The 16,212-nt window shown below is 42.5% G+C and overlaps 1 protein-coding gene across 7 annotated transcripts in view; it reads right to left on the bottom strand.

Annotated features, from left to right (window-relative positions):
- Elmo1 (engulfment and cell motility 1) overlaps positions 1-16,212 on the bottom strand; it is a 517,847-nt gene that overhangs the window by 224,533 nt on the left and 277,102 nt on the right. For all 7 annotated transcript variants that reach the window (NM_080288.2, XM_006516544.4, XM_006516547.3 and 4 more), the window contains one exon: positions 10,631-10,739. In NM_080288.2, coding sequence (NP_525027.1) covers positions 10,631-10,739 — 109 coding nt within the window. The remainder of the gene's footprint in view (positions 1-10,630; positions 10,740-16,212) is intronic.

Below are 16,212 nucleotides of genomic sequence, written 5' to 3'. Positions count from 1 at the left end.
TGCGCGCGTGTGTGTGTGTGTGTGTGTGTGAGAGAGAGAGAGAGAGAGAGAGAGAGAGATAGACAGATAGACAGACAGATACAGAGACACAGAGAAAAACAGACAGAAAAATAAAAATTCTAATTGTGGCAAAAAACTAAGAATTACATTTTGAGTTTGGGTGAAAGGTTGATTTTGGCTGTGTCTCCAAAGGAAACTAAATGCACAATGCACTCATTCCCCGAGGTGAGACCTTTTACAGGTGATTTCTGGCTGCAAAGTCTTGGAGAATGAGTACCACTGGATCTAAAACAAGATTTATTCAAATGGGTCTGATTTTCCTATGTCCAGGTTTTTGGAAACTGCTCTTGCCCCTCTCCCACTTCCCCCTTCAGCATACTAAGCACAGGACTTCAGGTACCACCTACAGCACCCCGCTTCCACCTTCCTCCTGTCCAGGCATGGCCATCATACTGTTACTAGGGAGTCAGGTATTGTCTTAGTAAGTTCCTGGGAAGTGCTGAGCTCAGTCCCTAACATGCCCCACTGTCCTACAGCAACTCTCCCAGCTCTCCCACTTTCAAATCTAGGCAGTCTCCAGGAAGCCAGTACCAGATGTGGCCCCATGAGTTTAACTTCACAAGTGCTCGAACAGTAAGAAGGAATGCATCTGCTCTTTATAAATTACCTGGTGTCAGGTTTTCTTCTGTAGTAGCTGAAAGCCAAGCTCCATGGGATTGGGGCTGTAGTGCTTAATGCAGTGTTTTTTATTGGTCTTTTTTTATTGGTATTCTTTATCAAGACTTCATTAGCAATTTTGGCCTTTTTCTATCCAATGAACTCTTCAATCATCTCTGTCACATTTCTGTCTTAATTCCCATTGCTACTCCAGGGTAAGATAGGGGCCAGCTCACTGCTGTGCAACAGAGTATATACTTTTCACATATTAATATTTCCTTATGAGGAATCTGCTTGTTTTCTAGTAAAGTCTTACAATTTTCATTACCCCTCTAAGGGGCTTTCCACTAGGATTATTTTCATTGCTACCCCGTCCACAATTTTTTTTTCTACTTTATAATGACCTAAGCATCAATGACATAGAGAAAATCTACTAAATTTCATTCCTCCAGCATCTACCCTCTAATTTAGGTCAGTACTAACAGCTTTTCCTTGGGTTCTTCAGGGAGTTTTAGATAGAAAGCCTTGTTATCCATAATTTAAAGCACTGTTTTTGTTGATGAACTGTACCTCTGCTGTGTTCTCCTGACCACGGTAAAATAACAAATGTGAATGTCAGCATCTCACAGCATCCTACTTTGGTTCTTCAACCTTTTTTCAGGTTTAAATATGTTAGTTTGTTGGTTTACAGTAGCTTTATTTTTAATGATAAGAAGATCATCCTGGGGCTAGACAGACAGGTCAGTTGGTAAAGTGCTTGCCTTGCAAAACGGAGAGACTGATTTCCTCCCTCAGAATCCACATAACCAAAAAGCAAGGAGGGATGGAACAGGTCTGGGATCCCAGAGCTGAGGAGGTGGAGACAGCAGAACCCTGGGACTCAGGGGTCAGGCAGCCCAGGCTACTTGATATCTGCCAGGCTGGTGAGAGACAAGGTTTAAAAGGCAAAATAGGCCCTGACTGATGGCTCAGCGTGGAAAAGCACCAGCTGCACTTGTAGAGGACAAAAGGTAAGTTCCCAACACCCACACAGTAGGTCAAAACTATTCACAGTTCCTGTAACTCCTGGGGATCTGACCCAATCTTTTGGCCGTCATAGGCACACACATGGTGCAATATGCAATCAAATATGCATATGCATATAACAAAATAAATAAACCTTAAAAAGTAAAAAAAGGAAGATTCCTAAGGCTATCCTCAGGCTTATATCCTTGGAAACACAGAGACACACAGACACAGACACAGACACACACACAGACACACACACACACAGACACACACACACACACACACACACACGGGGGGGGGGGGACTTATCCTACTCTAATATCCTTTATTCCTGGGATTAAATGTCAACAAATATTAATTTAGCATTAATTAAAATTAGTGTTTGGATTTCTATGGAGCTTATTCCAGTGAGATAGCACCCTGTCCTATTTTATAAAACAACACACACACACACACAAACACACACATATACAAACACACACATACACAAACACATATACACATACCCTTACAAATCAATTTTTAGTCAGATCCAGTGACCATTTTAGGTAAACACAAAGGCTTTTTATAACATGCATTTTGCAAACACAACTCACCATCATTTTCAGTTATTTTTATTTAGTTATGTGTGTTAATTGTTTTTCTTTTTAAAAAAATCTTATATTTTTTAAGTATAAACAAACCATTTCAAGAAAAACAGGACCACCAAAACAAAACAAAAAAAGGAACAAACCAACAAAAAAATTCAAAAACAAATAAAAAACAAAACAAAACAAAACCAAGAGTTATCAAGAAATCAGGAGTAGAACAAAGGAGACAAAGGTAAAATGCTATGGTGTTTCAAGGAGAATGATGCCTCACATGGCAGAGCAAGCTGAGATCAGGAGAGCCATGCCCAGGTGATGCTGGAGGGGCACTTGGAGAGAAGGATTTCGAGAAGGGCTTCTATGGCACAGCAGGCTTTCTCAATAGGCCTGCATCTCCCTTCCCTTCAGGGCTGGGCAAACCTGCAGGCTCACTTCACAATCTGAAATCTACTCAAACAGGCAACAGGAATAGACTCTGCTTGTTTCCAGTTCACATGTTATTTCACGGATAGTATAAAGTGAAGTAAGTGCTAAGAAAAAGCCCAGAATAACATAAGTTATTTTCCTCTATTTGTAATGGAGATATGCTAGGTATAATGTCCTTTTAAACTGTCAAGTTTCTGTTCACAGTCCAATCTCATGAGGACAAACATTTTCTTGTAATTCCAGAAACCCTATGTAGCATTACCCTTGCAAACATGAACAAACAAACCACAAAGCTGAACGTTTATGAACTGCAGAATGCGGCGCAGCAGAGCTGGCTTTCCGGCCAGATATGCCGTGTCTCCTGGTCTGTGTGTGCACGACCTGATGAAGATCATCGCCTGCACACGAGCACTTCACAGTCAACCGAGAACTCTCTCTTCGCTCCTTGCTCAATCATCAAATCGGGGCAGAGGAGGAAGACGAAGGGGGAAGAGAAGGGGGTGATGATCCCATGTCCCAGATGTCGAGGGTAAAGAGGGAGCCAGGTTAGCCACCCTGACAGAAACCTACATGCCCACTCAGGAATTTAGACTCTGAATGCCAGAGAAAATGCTAAAATAGGTTTTCTCAAGCCATATTTGAATTTAAGTGTTTACTTTGTCTTTCCTCTTTACTTCAAAAGTTGAAAGTTAATAAGAAAGTTGAGTACAATATAAAAACTCTAGGCAGAACCAAGGTCTGAGAAGCTTAGCTTTCTAAGGGTTAATCGCACAAGCTAGTGTGTGGAGAGGAAGCTGACCTTAATAGATGTAATTGCTAAAATCTAATTTTCTTGTCCTTTCTTCAACTAGAATGTTGTGACTAAGAATGAAAGTGATGGATTGTTGCACTCAACGTTCACACACACCAATGTCCCAGAGTTAAGAGTCTGTTCTAATTGCTGCTGCAGGCCGAAGGGTACTTCCATGTGCTCCGTGTGTTCTTTTTTACTTGTTAAAAAGCACAAGTGTCTAGGTGATAAATGGAGCAAGATGCTCCACTCAGCACCACTGTTTTGTTTGAATAAATGTTGCCCCAAAAGACACGGTCTGGAAGTGATTATTATTTTCATAGTGTGATCTAAGTTTCCTCCTCATTAATTTCTCTAAATAGAACATGTTATTTGATCTAATTGCAAGTGGTTATGGAGGTAAACAGGGCAAAACTGAAGGCATTATGGACCCTTTCACCACAAAGGTGTCCATCTGTCCTTCAGAACTCAACTTGGACCGATACACGGAAGATTATGTGAGGCACTGGGAACACCCATTTGCTAGCGTGAGTGTAATGGAGTGGAGCCCCAGCCCTTGCATCTTGCTGATGAAAGAGAAATGCATTATAGTCAAACCTCTACTTCCCTTTTTCAGCAATCTTTAATATCGTCATATTAAAAAACTCTAGTGCATTTGCCCAGTTTCCAGGAGACACAAGACAGGCAGTAATCTGGCCATAATTTGTTGTAGTTTAGTACATCAGTAAGAAAAATACAGAAAGTCTTTTCACATATAAGGGCAGAAAATATTCCAAGACATCAATCATTTCTCCATCAGAACAGAACTCTGGTGCTCTTAGCTATGATGGGCATCTGGTAGTCACACACAAAGGATAGGCCTGCTGTACTTCCAGTCTAACTAGCAGCAATGACTGGTCTGGCCTGGGCCAGCCCCATTCCGTGTTCTGATGTCTGGTCGAGGTGGGCAGAGGCCAAGGTATCAGACATTGATAATGGAGAGGAGTGTGTGGATGACTTCTAGAAACATGTTCACACACAGAAAAGTGACCCTCGGGACATGTGTCAGGAGCCACGAATCTGCTAGCAGCAGAGCACTAATGGAGGGACTGGGGTTCTTGAAGGTCCGCACACAGGTTAATCAAGCCTCGGACCTGCTGACTCTGCCCTCATGCAATCAAGTGGGATTTCAATTGGCTGTAGCTGGAATCATCTGCACTGCTGCATTATTGGGGAAGCTTGTCGGATGTCGGCTTGGCACTGTTCCTGGCTCTACACATCATCATTCTTAAACGTCCGCCTCACACCCAATAAACAGTCAAACTCTAGAAGGTGATGTTCCTGACGAGGATAGCCCTCTGTGAATCAAATCCTTCTATTGGTTGCCATGGCCTTTATGGTCGGGTCCAAACCCCTCTGAGGGACAAATACTTATGATTTCATGTTGCAGGATTTTCCCTGTCCAATCACATTAAGGCAGTGGGAGGCTTGTGATTGGACAGGAAAAGGGAGGCAGAGTGAGGAGTTGAGGAGACAGAGAGAGAGGTATGTGGAAGAAAGAGAACCAGAATACAGGCTAATGTAGTGTTATCAAAAGGATAGAATAATTGTGTTAAAGCTTTATCATTGTCATTTGGCTCTGAAATTATTGTACTGACATCTTATAAATTGTGTTATTATTGATACATAAATCTGATTGGCTAATTAAGCAGTAAGAGTGGCTAACCAGTGGTGCGTGGGGCATTGTGTGAAAGCAAGAGGAACTGGGGAGGGGGGGCATCCTAGAGATGGACTGGTGGGAGCCAAATAGCCTAGCAGGGCTGGCAAGTTGGCAGGCAAAGAGACCTAGTGAGTGTGATCACCTGGTACAGGGGCTAGCTCTAGATATTTCCCACAACAACTTCACTTGCATCAGCAACTGGCATCTCCTCTTTTAGCTTGCTCCCCAGACCTCCTCTTCAACTACATAGAACTAGAGTTCTCTGAACACTCAGAATTTCCACCTAGTTTCTTCATGGGATTTTTCAGCATCCATTCCCTCCATCTCTCTAGCCAGACCTACATGTCTATATTCTTGGAGTTATTCTTAGTTTCTTTGGTCCCCACATGTGTAAGCTCTTATGTCTCTCTAGCATACCTTCTCTACCTCTACCCATTCACAATAACACTGCCTCCTAGAAACATTATTCTGCCATCAATGAAATACTATAGATGGCAATGAATTTTAACCATTAGTTCATGTGACGGGTGCTCCAGTTATCCTGCAGGCAGCTTGAGGTTTCAGAAAATGTTCTAAGTTCATGGCACGGTGACTAAGATTCTTGCATATAGAGAAGATGCCCCACAGCTAGTGGTGAGGTATAGGCAATGTATTACAGGTTCAACAGGAAAGCAGTTACTCAATTTATATCAGAAAATTCATTATTTATTTGAAGAAAAATGTTATGAAAACAAAAACAACGCAACCATCTCTTTATATCTCCCTATTGGGAGCTAATAGCTTCCCAAGGACTCAGGTCTGCAGCTATCATATGGGTTTGCTTCCTTCCTTCCTCCTGTAAGAAGGGGTACCACCCCTTCCAGTCATCTACAAAAACTCCAAGCAAATAAATACCTTTTATATCTTGAACGCTTTACTCTTTTTCTCCACTCAGTTTTATTCTTTTCTTTGGATTGACAAATATACAACACTGACTCTGGCTGCACGTGATCATATCCAGCTTTGTAAGGATTCTTTGTGGCTTCTAAAGCTGAAACTAAGGGAAACATATGTCTTCCTCTCAAAAAAGCCTCACGGAGAAGGCAGGATGAAAAGAATGCAGTTCTGCTTTTCTGTCATAGAGGTAGCACATCCTAAACCCATTAGAAACGAAATCCAAGCCCCAGCCCTATGTAAATGATGCAGCGTTTGGATGTAGCCTGTGCATAAATGCCCATGTGCTTAGAATGATTTCTACATAGCCTATAGAAATGAACACACTGTAAATGGTGCACAAATAGCCATTGTTGTATTAGACAACAATCAGAAGGTGAAAAGTTTGTGCATGTTCAGTATGGACAAAATTTATTTTCCAAATAGTTTAAATCCAGAGATGGATGGTTCTGTGGGTCCCAATTCCACATAGATGGAGGGCTGACTCTAGTAAGTTTGAACAGTATGTAGAATAAAGAAACAAAGGCATTGCACTAGCTCCCAGTAAAGTAGAAACAACACCCCCCCCACCCCCAACCACCGATTTAATCTTCAGGTTAAGGCCACTTGCAAAGAAAAAAAAAAAGAAAAAGAAAAAAAAAAAGAACCCTACTGGTGTTTCCACTAAAGCAATGTTCATGATTTCATTTAAGCTCCAACAACTGCAGAACATGTAGTATGTTTATAGAGAGGGGACCTATCATTATTATGTATATAGATAGAGGAGAGCATGTAGAGACACCCAACAAGTGGCTGGACTGGGCACCAGGTTGGGACCTTCAGACGTCCAAATGCCACCATTCTCTTTGCCTACCACTCTCTGCAGTCCCCTGGACGTCCTGAGTGCCAGTTTAGTGAGTAACTCCATAAAATGTCATCAGAGGACCTCCCTTCATTAATAAACATAGATATTATTGATTTTGAGTGTCACAGACTTCAGTTAAATAACCTTGATAAAGTGGTCTGAGAATAGAAATAGATGTTATTTTAAGCCATACCATTAGAGAAAATATTTGCCTCCTGACATCCCAATAACTTAGGAAGCAGAAGAGTATGTGTATATACTTAAGCAACCTAAAAAAAAAAATGTTCACATATATTTGGTATCTGTAATTTAATGTTTGCTTTAGATACCAAATTATAATTGGCACTTCCAAACTAAATTTCCTAGAGAGACCTAAAATTAAAATCAAAGTAGAAATAATTTCTAGAAAATTAAATCTTTCTACTTATAAACATCCTTTTGCTCTCTCTGGTTAGATTTTTTTAACTGGGCATTTCTTTGGTCTCAGCATTTGCTAACAGTGAAATTGACCAAGATTTCAAGGTCAATTATTCACACAAATCTGAGAACTCTTCAGAACTGTGAACTTAAGAGTGAGAAGGGAAAATAAGCAAATAAGCCAAGAAAAGATGAATTTGCACATGGAAACTAATTTGCCTTAGAAGAAGAAAAATAGGCGTCTCCTTCAGTATAAGGGTACATTCAAATGGGTTTTTCATATTAGTAACGTATTTAATATGGCACTGAGCAAAAGGCAATCCATTTTTAAAAAAGCAATTTTCCTCTTACCATGGGGTATTTTATCATTTGATGTCCAGCATTCAATCAGAGTGTAGCCGTCCTTTTATATTTTATGAGCAGAAAACAAGTCATTTGGGCATGTTGCACTTCAGAGAAGTGAAAACACTTTGCAAGCTTTGAAAGATACCCAGAATGGCCCTTACAGATGACAGTGAGCAGGTCAGATTGGAAGTTAAACACGAAACTATCCAAATATTAGAAACATCGGCCTGTATCACAAATAGACGTTATTTTTAAAACATGATAAATTTAAAAATCACAGGTAAGCTGACAGTCCCAGCCCATCCTTTCACTTTCTGAGGTTTAAGAAAATTCCAGAAGTTCCTGTGGTGAGACACGCTATCTGCTTCACCTACAGCTGTAGTATGCAACACATTACAAAAGCTCAGTAGATTTTAACTGAGTGAATGCATGTAAATCCTTATCGGAGGTGAAAGAACAGTTCTGCCACTTTGCCACTCAAACCCAGCCTTGGTGCAGAGGCAACTCCAGTACTCGCTGTGTGAGCTACATGGAATGCCAAGGGCGGTTCTTCATTAGAAGTTGGGAGATATAAGAATAGCAGCTGCACCACAGTGCCAGGTCCTTGGGCCAGACGCCTTCATCTCTACCCTATCATCTCCGTCCCAGGAGAGGGATACCACCATTATCCCTCTAAGAGCTATCAGAGCAAATCTACATTGCCAAAGGCTGGTCCCTGCAGCCTCTTCCAAATCACCTTCAGCTACACAGTGCAGAGACTTCCTAGAGAGCTGTGACTTCAGACTCCTGTCACCACAGTTCCTTTCCTTTACCTAGACTGCCGCAGTGACCCCAGGACCACCTCAGATCAGCTCCACAGTAACCCTACCCACAACCCACTCTAAAATCCAACCATGCCTCCCTTGACAGCCCCTTCCGGCATTTTGCTTTAACAGGCTCCTGATACACTGATGTTTCTGCACTTTCAGTTATAAAGTAAAGACACCACTCAGTCCTTCACCCCAAATGCTCCCATTATAGGTACCAGGAATGGCTAGAAGAGCCATTTACTCTGGTGAGTAATTACCCATAGACACCATGGTAGCAGAGAGAATGCAGCATTTCTGTATTGCCAACATCTCTTTCCCCGACACTGGGCCCATTTTTGGGAAGAGTATGACATCAGAGCGAAGGAGAAGAACAGAAAGCCATGCACAGAACATCGCAGCACAAGTGTACTCTCTGGTTCCCTCAAGATGAGATCAAAATGCCAATGTATGGTATTGGGGAGATGGAAAGAGCAGGTGAAAAAGAAGCAATGGAGCTTAGTAACTTGAACATGGAAATCCTTGTCTCTGCATTTTCTAGAAATAGAGAGGTTCAGATAGTCTTGTAAGTACATGACTTTAAACAGTTCCCTCCAGGAAACCAAGATAAATACAAAATTGTTATCAGATTGAAAGAGTACGTGGGGGTTGTTTGATTAGGACTTGCATACTTAAGCCGAACAAACAGTAACCCATACGGAAGACAACAGGCTCCATTAGGAAAGCAAAAGACAACTCACATCAGGGATCCCTATGAAATCTCAACACACAGTGAAGAGCGTCAATTAGCAGACTCTGCTGAGTGGGCTGCCCCACTCCTAATGCAACTCTGCAGTGTTGAGGCCTCACAGGCAATGGCCTTCCTCAGCAGGTCCATGCCAAGGCCGGCTTCTTTACCCAACTGGCAGTGGTTGGACGATGCTTGGCTCCTGCATGGTCCAACAGCTCAACTTCTTAGGTTTTTCCTAATCCCTAAATTTTCCCATTGTTCTCAACAGTAGTTTTCTCCACAGTGTAAATAAAACATAATTCATTTTTCAATTTAATCATCAAGTCCATTCCCATTAATCACTCTACATCATTATTTTAAGTTCTCTAAACAGGTGGCCATATTATCTGTGCTTTTCAGGACAGAACCACATGCCACCCCCAGCGATTTCCTGATATAACCAGTCTTCTCTGGCACTCATGCTACTAAGCTTAAGAGGAAGGATTTATATGTTTGTTCCAGTACCATAGATGGTAGAAGTGAGAATCAGCTGCTTTAAGGAGACTTGACATTGGCAAGGACAACGGAAGAGGATTAAGTCATATCCGCCTACATGTTAAAGCCAGGTTGTACCAATGAACAAACAGGCAAGGACATTATTATCTCTTTTTCTGTGTGTCCTCTCATAAATTTTGTAATGTGAGTAGGAAAAAGAGCCCAAAGCATATCTCTAGCCAATTTTTCATTTTCAGCTACTCATTTCCTTCAATAATTCTTTCTATATAGAGTAAATATTCCCACATCTGAAACACTGGTAGAAAGAGAATTTCACTAAAGCATTCAACTTTTCTTTTTTTTTTTTTTTAAAGATGTATTTATTTATTATATGTAAGTAGACTGGAGCTGTCTTCAGACACTCCAGAAGAGGGAGTCAGATCTCCTTATGGATGATTGTGAGCCACCATGTGGTTGCTGGGATTTGAACTCAGGACCTTTAGAAGAACAGTTGGGTGCTCTTACCCACTGAGCCATCTCACCAGCCCTCAACTTTTCTTTATAGAGAAAGTAAAGGAAATGGTCTACAAGAAGACTAGAAACTAGAATAAAGGAGAAACCCACAGGTCTCTTACCTCACCAACAGTGCATCAGTTGTAATATGTACTCATTTTTATAATATTGGAAACTGCCACAATACCTGCCAACTTCTCTATTCCTATAGTCTTTCATCTATCTATGCGTAGCAAACATGCAGAAACACACATGTAGGAAACCCGAGCCAGAGAAGGGACCATAATGAAGGGATGTGAAGGTCTAAGTGCTCTGAATTGGACACAGAGGTGGGGGTTCAACCTTGGAAGCTGAGGGTCTGCTAAACTCTGCACCCACGGGGCATCTACACGAGTACTCACGCAGCTCGCCCACTTTGAGGATCTCACACAGCATCTTGGTCAGCTCTATACTGCTGCGGCCGAAGGGGCACTCATGTTTATCTTCTCGGCTGCTGTTCTCTAGCACGATCTGTGGAGAGAAGAGGGATCGGTCAGGAAAGGGAGTGTGCCCAGACACAGAAGGCTCCAGGCTCGCTCCAAAGAAAGACGTAAAGTGGATCACGACAGCCTCTGGGTCATCCTCCACCTATGGCTAAATAGAACACAGAGAACACAGACTTTGATACTTTTCAAGCCTCCTACAGCTCCCTGGCCTTCAGGAAGATGTTTTGCTTGGCTTGTTGGTTTTCCTCAGCACATAGGAGCCTGGGAAGCATTTTTTTTTTTTTTAAAGACAAAATGATACAGATTTACTACTTAAGTGACAGGACTTCTTCCTTGTCTCCCAGACAATCTCTCCTGTTCAGGAACAGCAACTGTGTACAACTCCAACACTTCCGTGGCTTACTTCTTGCTAAAGGTTCCCTGTGTTTGTGTTTGTTTGTTTTTGCATGATCTCACTGAACCATGCCTGGGGACCACATCAATTAGACCAGCTGCAGTGCTTCACTGAGACTTCCTCAGCAAATGAGTGGTTTGCTTATCTTGCCAAGCTCAGTAGAATATAAACCATCTCAGCTCAGCGGTACACAACTCTGGGTGTGTCGGTAAAGGCATTTCCAGAAATGAGTACATCACAAGGTCCTGACAAATTCAGTGTGTAGATTTGATGAAGCTTGATGAAGCCACAAAAGTACAGCAGCTTTAGAGGCGTTGAAACAGAGGAGGCAGGCCCTATCTAGCTAGATGAAGTAGGTTTCTGGGGGTGGAGAAGTGGGTGATATCTTCCCCTGAATGCTTTCTGGTTTTATTTTTTTCTCCTCTCCTTGTCTGCTATGATGTGACCCAATTTGTTTTGCCATGCCCTCTGACCCCATGCTAGTCTGACACCTGTGCAGTCACTAGCCAGAATAAAAAGCCATCTTGCCCTCAGTTCTTTCAGTCAGACAGTATGCCACAGTGAAAAGAACTGTCACTAATGGAATAAAGGAAACAGACCTACCTGTGCTGATAGCATCCACAGGGTATGGCATTACATGGATGCTGGTGACAGAAAATAAACACTGAGGAGCATCTACGAGTCCCAGGTCCCCTATTCTTTATTAGAGGATTCTTCCCTGTAGTCAAGGTTTGGCCTCACAGTCCATCTTCTGAAAATTCCGCTTTTCATAAGGAATTCTCTTGCCTCCTTTAGCTAGCTCAAAATGATCTTGCTATTTAAACCTAAGGGAACCATTTTTCATATAGATAGAACGGAAACAGAATACAACTCTCCAAAGTAAATAAAGTCCAAAGTCGTATGCCAACAAAAGCAATCATACTTGAGGAGGCTGCTTACTTTACTCATTCACAAAACCACATTCGTCATATCTGAAGCTACGGCGGAAACTCTTCCCCTGCAAGGCTGAACTACTATCCCCTAAGCTGCCCAGCCACTCAGTGGCTGGTCTCCTGGGAGCACTGCTGTTTGGTGTGTGTTTCAGTTTCTCCTTTGTTATAGTTTGGTGACAGACTGACTGTACCTCAAGGCTGTGCTAAAATTTAATCCCCACTGTAAGGGATTAAGACCGGTGTTTAGGAGAAGGGAACAGTAATGGGGGATGTGGACCAGATCAGATTTTCTGGGTGGTACCCATGACCGAATACTGATGGTTCTATAAAGAGGGTGGGGGCAATAGACAGGAAAAAGAGGAACAGGTAGACAGACCAAACAGACACCGGTGGGGTATGTGTGCGTGTACACACACATGCATATAAAGTCCATCACCGTATGTGGGTTTGTCATCCCAGAACTGTGAGACAAATAAACCTTGTTTCTGTATAGTGTGACTCATCCTCAGAAATTTGGTTATCACAGCACAAAACAAACTAATGTACCTCTCTAGACTATGATCTTGTCAGTGGCAGGAATGTATTTTATTCATTCAACCAACCATATTAATTGAGCACCTACTAACTAACAGGATAGACTTCTTCAAATAAGGAACAAGGTACATTAGGGCCCTGACTTCACAGTGCATTGATTCTGATGAAGAGGAGGATGAAAATCTAATAAGAAGTTCCAATCCATCAAGCACGCTACAAGGAAAGAAAGCTTGCAAGTCTAGGTGTCAAAAGGTCAAGGATGTTTCCTTGGTCGGTGAGAGTCAGATCTTCATCAAGAACCTGCTGGGTCTGAGTCTGAGAGCAGGAAAACATGCCAGGTAGAGAGAGCCAGGTCATAACCCTTGGGTGAGAAGGTCAGAATGCCGACACACTGTCTAGTCTACAGAGTGGAGGGGCCTGGACCTGGAGGGCAGCATCTGGAGCCCAGAACCCAAGAAGGCTGTGGGTACTGAGTGGCCATGGAAACCCAGAAGTCAAGAGATGAACAGGCAAGAGAATGGAGGTGACAAGGCAGAGCATTTAGGGGAAGACAAAGGCTGAATTATCTGCACACAAGGCCACTGCTGAGTGCAGTGACCCAGACCCTCAGGGTAGTAGTCCTTCCAGACAGGGACATCTTCCCAGTCCTTGAGGCCTGGCTCCCTGGCCAGGGTATCCTGTGAGTTGTCTCCGGAGACCTCATACCTAGCTCTCCTACCCCACTTCCTTTAACAGATTTCATTCTGGTTGAAAGCGAGAATTCCAGCTTGGAAAAGCAGGCAGGTAGAACAACTGCATTCCCATCGATCAGAAAAAAAAAATCTTATTCCTCCTTTAAAAAAAAAAATTGTATCTGAGACATCAGATCAGGAAGAAGTGTGAATCTCCTGGTAATGAGGAAACAAACTGAAGAAAACAGCAAGAAGACAGGGCATAAAGCAAAGCCAGAGACAGGTAGCTCACATCTAGCTGCAGGCTCCCAGAGAGCACATTCCCCTGTATTTCACATTAACATTCTATTAACATTTCATGAGGGCATCAATATTTAATGAGGATGTGATCCGCATACACTAGGTAGAATTACTGCAGCCAATAAATGCTCAGGAAACATTTCCAAGGCGCAGTTTATTAGCAGGCACTAAATTAAGTAGTAATTTAAGTAATCAATATGTAAATCACTTGGAGAAGCCCTTCTCTTTATTTTTAATACTTCATCTATCTTCTCATATTTACTTGCCCAAAGAAAAACAAACCTTCCTTCCTGATGTCATGGCAGACACCATATTTAAAGTTCCCTGTTTAAGTATTGAGGTGAAAGACTTTACAGGAATAATTTAGAAATTATTATTACAACTATTACTAATGAGGTTTTACTACAGTGAGAGATGCTTAAACTGGTAGTAGCTTTTGGGTTTTTTTTTTTTAAACACACTTCTATAACTATATTCAACTTCAGTATTTTGAAATAAGTCATGCCTACCTGAGCCATTTAGAAAAGCTCCATTTGAAAGTACCAGTGCACACTTTTTAATCTTTATTTTCTCCTATACTGTTAAATTATACTCTGAGACAGTGTCTTAGTTAGGGTTCCTGCTGCTGATGGAGCACCATGGGGAGGAAAGGGTTTATTTTCCTTATTGCAGTTCATCTTCACAGGCAGTTAAGATAGGAACCTGTAAGCAGGGGCTGATGAAGAGGCCGTGAAGGGATGCTGCCTGGTGGTTTGTGCCTCGCCGTTTGCTTCTTAGAGCTCAAACCCATCAGCCCAGGTCAGGCACTACTTACAATAGACTGAGTTTATATCAATCACTAACAATGTGTCAGCCAGGATTGGTGGCACACACCTTTGATCCCAACGCTTGGCAGGCAAAGGAGGGCAAATGTCTGAGTTCAAGGTTAACCTAATCTACAGGGGAAGTTCCAGCCTGGGCTACACACAGAAACCCTGTCTCCAAAAACAACAAACAGAACAAAACCTAAACTTCTGCTGGAGTCTTAGGGAGGCACTATCTCAGCTGAAGTTCCTTTCTCTCAGACAACTCTAGCTTCTGGCAAGTTGACTTAAAAGTAGCCAGCACAGACAGAAACCAAAATTAAAGTCTAAACATTTGTATTTATTTTAGTTTTAATTAGATGGGGGTGAGGATAACATATGTGCACATCCGTGGCATGCTTGTGTAGGCCAGACAGGAGTACTGAATTCCCTAGAGCTGGAGTTGTAGGAAGCCGTGAGGCACCCAGTGTGGATGCTGGGAACTGAGCTCAGGTCCCCTGCAGGAGCTGTACTAGCAACTGATGAACCCAGTGTGGATGCTGGGAACTGAGCTCAGGTCCCCTGCAGGAGCAGTACTAGCAACTGATAAACCCAGTGTGGGTGCTGGGAACTGAGCTCAGGTCCCCTGCAGGAGCAGTACTAGCAACTGATAAACCCAGTGTGGGTGCTGGGAACTGAGCTCAGGTCCTCTGCAAGAGCTGTACTAGCAACTGATGGACCCAGTGTGGGTGCTGGGAACAGACTGAGGTCCTCTGCAAAAGTGGTACTAGCAAATGATGCATGAAATCTTAAAATTACTGCTATCACCCATCTTACAATGTGTAGTATACCAAAAGAAATTTGTTTTACAAAATAAGAACACTGTATACCTGTGTAAACCTGAACTGTATATAGTTTCTAGTTTATGGCTGTCTTTACACCTGTGGTCTATCAACTGATCTCCAACTTATCCACAGTACTAAGGAGGGATACATTAGCTGATATTATCCTCTCAAGACTGTTGGGATAAAAGGAAGAATTCTAGATCATAGCTAGTCTCAGTCCGGCTTGGAATTCAATTCTTAAAGTGTTATCTGGGTATGGTAGTACAAGCTACCTGTAATCCCAGCACTTGGGGCCTTAGGCAGGAGTATTTTGAGTTCAAAGTCTACCTGGGCTACACAGATAGCCACTATCTCAAACAAATTATTTTTTTTCTCTTTTCATCTTCCATTCCCAAACTCTCCTAACCCCTTGAGAGTATAATCTGACTTTATACACCTGGCATGAACATCAGTGGACTTGGCCCAGTTAGACCAAGGGAAGTTTTATGGGTTGGTTTTCTGTGTCTCATTAAAGTAGGTTCAGAAACCCCAGTCCCCCTAAAATAGACACTTCTCACTAATCTCCATTATTCACTAAGGATGCAGATCTGTTCTTCAGGGTACACAATCAAAGTTGTTGAAGCATCCTCACGCATTTCCACACATCCTCCCCACTCCCACCGGGTTTCTCAAACTGTTGCAGATGAGGGACCCAGTTGATTTGGGCTTGACTAATGGTACTACATGCTCAGTGCCTGTGCTGCAAATATCCGACTGACAGGACTGCCCGTGCATGCCCTCTGACCCCAGAATCCATTTGCTGGTGAACAAAAACACTTAGGATGCTGGCTCTGATACACACTTCCACTTCCTGATTAGGTTCTATCTACTAGGCCAAGTACAGTCCACTCAGGGGTTCTTGGGGCCAGCCCTGGATCAAACCTCCTGTGCGTTAATGTCTCTGTCATCATGGGGGGCTTTTCTTCCAGTCTCAATCTCCTTGCTTTCACTTTGAGGTGTGAGGAGGCTCAATGAGGTCCTCACTGTCTTCAAGGTCTACA

The sequence above is a fragment of the Mus musculus genome, chromosome 13 (assembly GCF_000001635.26).
Source record: "Mus musculus strain C57BL/6J chromosome 13, GRCm38.p6 C57BL/6J".
Lineage (NCBI taxonomy): Eukaryota > Metazoa > Chordata > Mammalia > Rodentia > Muridae > Mus > Mus musculus.
This window is presented reverse-complemented; position numbering and strand designations above follow the sequence as displayed.